A 1,287-nucleotide genomic window follows, 5' to 3' on the forward strand; every position below is an offset into this window, starting at 1 on the left:
CCCGGTGTCCTGCGATGATCCTGTGCCCTTCCAACACGGGATATCCCGCGATTCTACGCTTAGAACGGCGTGTGGATGCTGCCCAAGAGGAGAGGCAGCTCCAGCAGCAGCCGAGCCCCGGCTCTCCGGAGCTGAGASAGAGCTGCCGCCCGTCCCCGCCTCSGAACCCACCACCTGGAGCCCGGAGCGCAGGAAGAAGAAGCCCCTCGCCTTCTGGCGAGGCCAGAACGGACAAAAGCGGCCCCGCCGGCCCAGCCCGAGCCCCCGCGGCCGGGGCAAGAACGGAGCCCCGGGCCCGGCCCTGCCCGARCCGCAGGCCCCACTCACGCTGCTGCTGCTCCAGGGCCAGCTTGTACTTGTAGTAGCCGTAAAAGTCGCCCCCGAAGAGGAAGGAGAATTTGGGGTTCTCCTTCTGCTTCTCCATCGTCATCTTCTCGAACTCGGGCCCGTTCCGCGCCACGAACTGCGCCAGCTTGTCGATGACATTCCGCAGCTCCTGGTCTGTGGGGAGGCAGCGCGGTCAGTCCCTCGCTCTCCTCGCTCCCTCCCCGTGGTCCCGGCTCGCCTCCCGTGCCCCGTGATCGCCCGTGATCGCCCCCGATGGCCCCGATCGCCCCTCACCCTCGGGCGGCAGCGGCATCTCCATGGCGGCGGCTCCCGGGCCCGCACGGACGGGGAGGGACAGCGCGACACCCGCGCGGCCGCGCTTTACGGCACCGTCGCTGTGGAGACGGCGCGCGCGGCGCCGGTCACGTGCGCTGACCCTCTGACGTCACACCCCCACCCTAGCCACGCCCCTGGGAATAAGGGCGGGAATAACAATAATAAAAAATTTTTTAAAAAAATTGATAAAAACTGCTCATCTGTTTAAATTCGAGTGAATTCCAGTTTAAATTCGACGGGAAGAATGTCGTTGTTAAAGTAACTGACGCGCCTCGGGTCCAATGCTTGCATTATGAATTGCTCTAGAGCAATTAATAAATGTTTGAAAAGGTTTTTACCTGTGTTAAAAGGTTTTTACCTGTTTTAAAAAGGAACAGAAGCAGGGTTGAACAACACCTGGGCGTTTAGTCAAAGAAAGATTCAAAAAAAAGATTCAAAAAAAAGATTCAAAAAACTCCACCAAACCCCACTGCACTTGAGGACAAGTTACATGAAAAAACAGACAGAAAAACTTAAATTTTCTTTGATTATTTTAAGAAAACTCAGTCTACAAGGCTGAAGGGAATAAATCAAAGCCAAAAGTAAAAGCAGCAGACGAAGGTGCCCGGTCCCTGCCCCCAGCCC

General features: G+C 57.1%; 1 protein-coding gene across 1 annotated transcript in view; it reads right to left on the reverse strand.

Annotated features, from left to right (window-relative positions):
• Positions 1-723, reverse strand: part of CHERP (calcium homeostasis endoplasmic reticulum protein) — a 13,587-nt gene extending 12,864 nt beyond the window's left edge. Inside the window, exons 1-2 of the mRNA XM_057387343.1 lie at positions 622-723; positions 133-501 (exon numbers count right to left, since the gene is read on the reverse strand). Of these exons, the coding sequence (XP_057243326.1) occupies positions 133-501; positions 622-646 (394 nt within the window). The 5' untranslated portion in view covers positions 647-723. The remainder of the gene's footprint in view (positions 1-132; positions 502-621) is intronic.
• Positions 724-1,287: the final 564 nt, after the last annotated feature.

Source organism: Malurus melanocephalus, unplaced genomic scaffold (genome assembly GCF_030028575.1).
Source record: "Malurus melanocephalus ecotype Western Australia unplaced genomic scaffold, MMel_1.1 scaffold_1194, whole genome shotgun sequence".
Classification (NCBI taxonomy): domain Eukaryota; kingdom Metazoa; phylum Chordata; class Aves; order Passeriformes; family Maluridae; genus Malurus; species Malurus melanocephalus.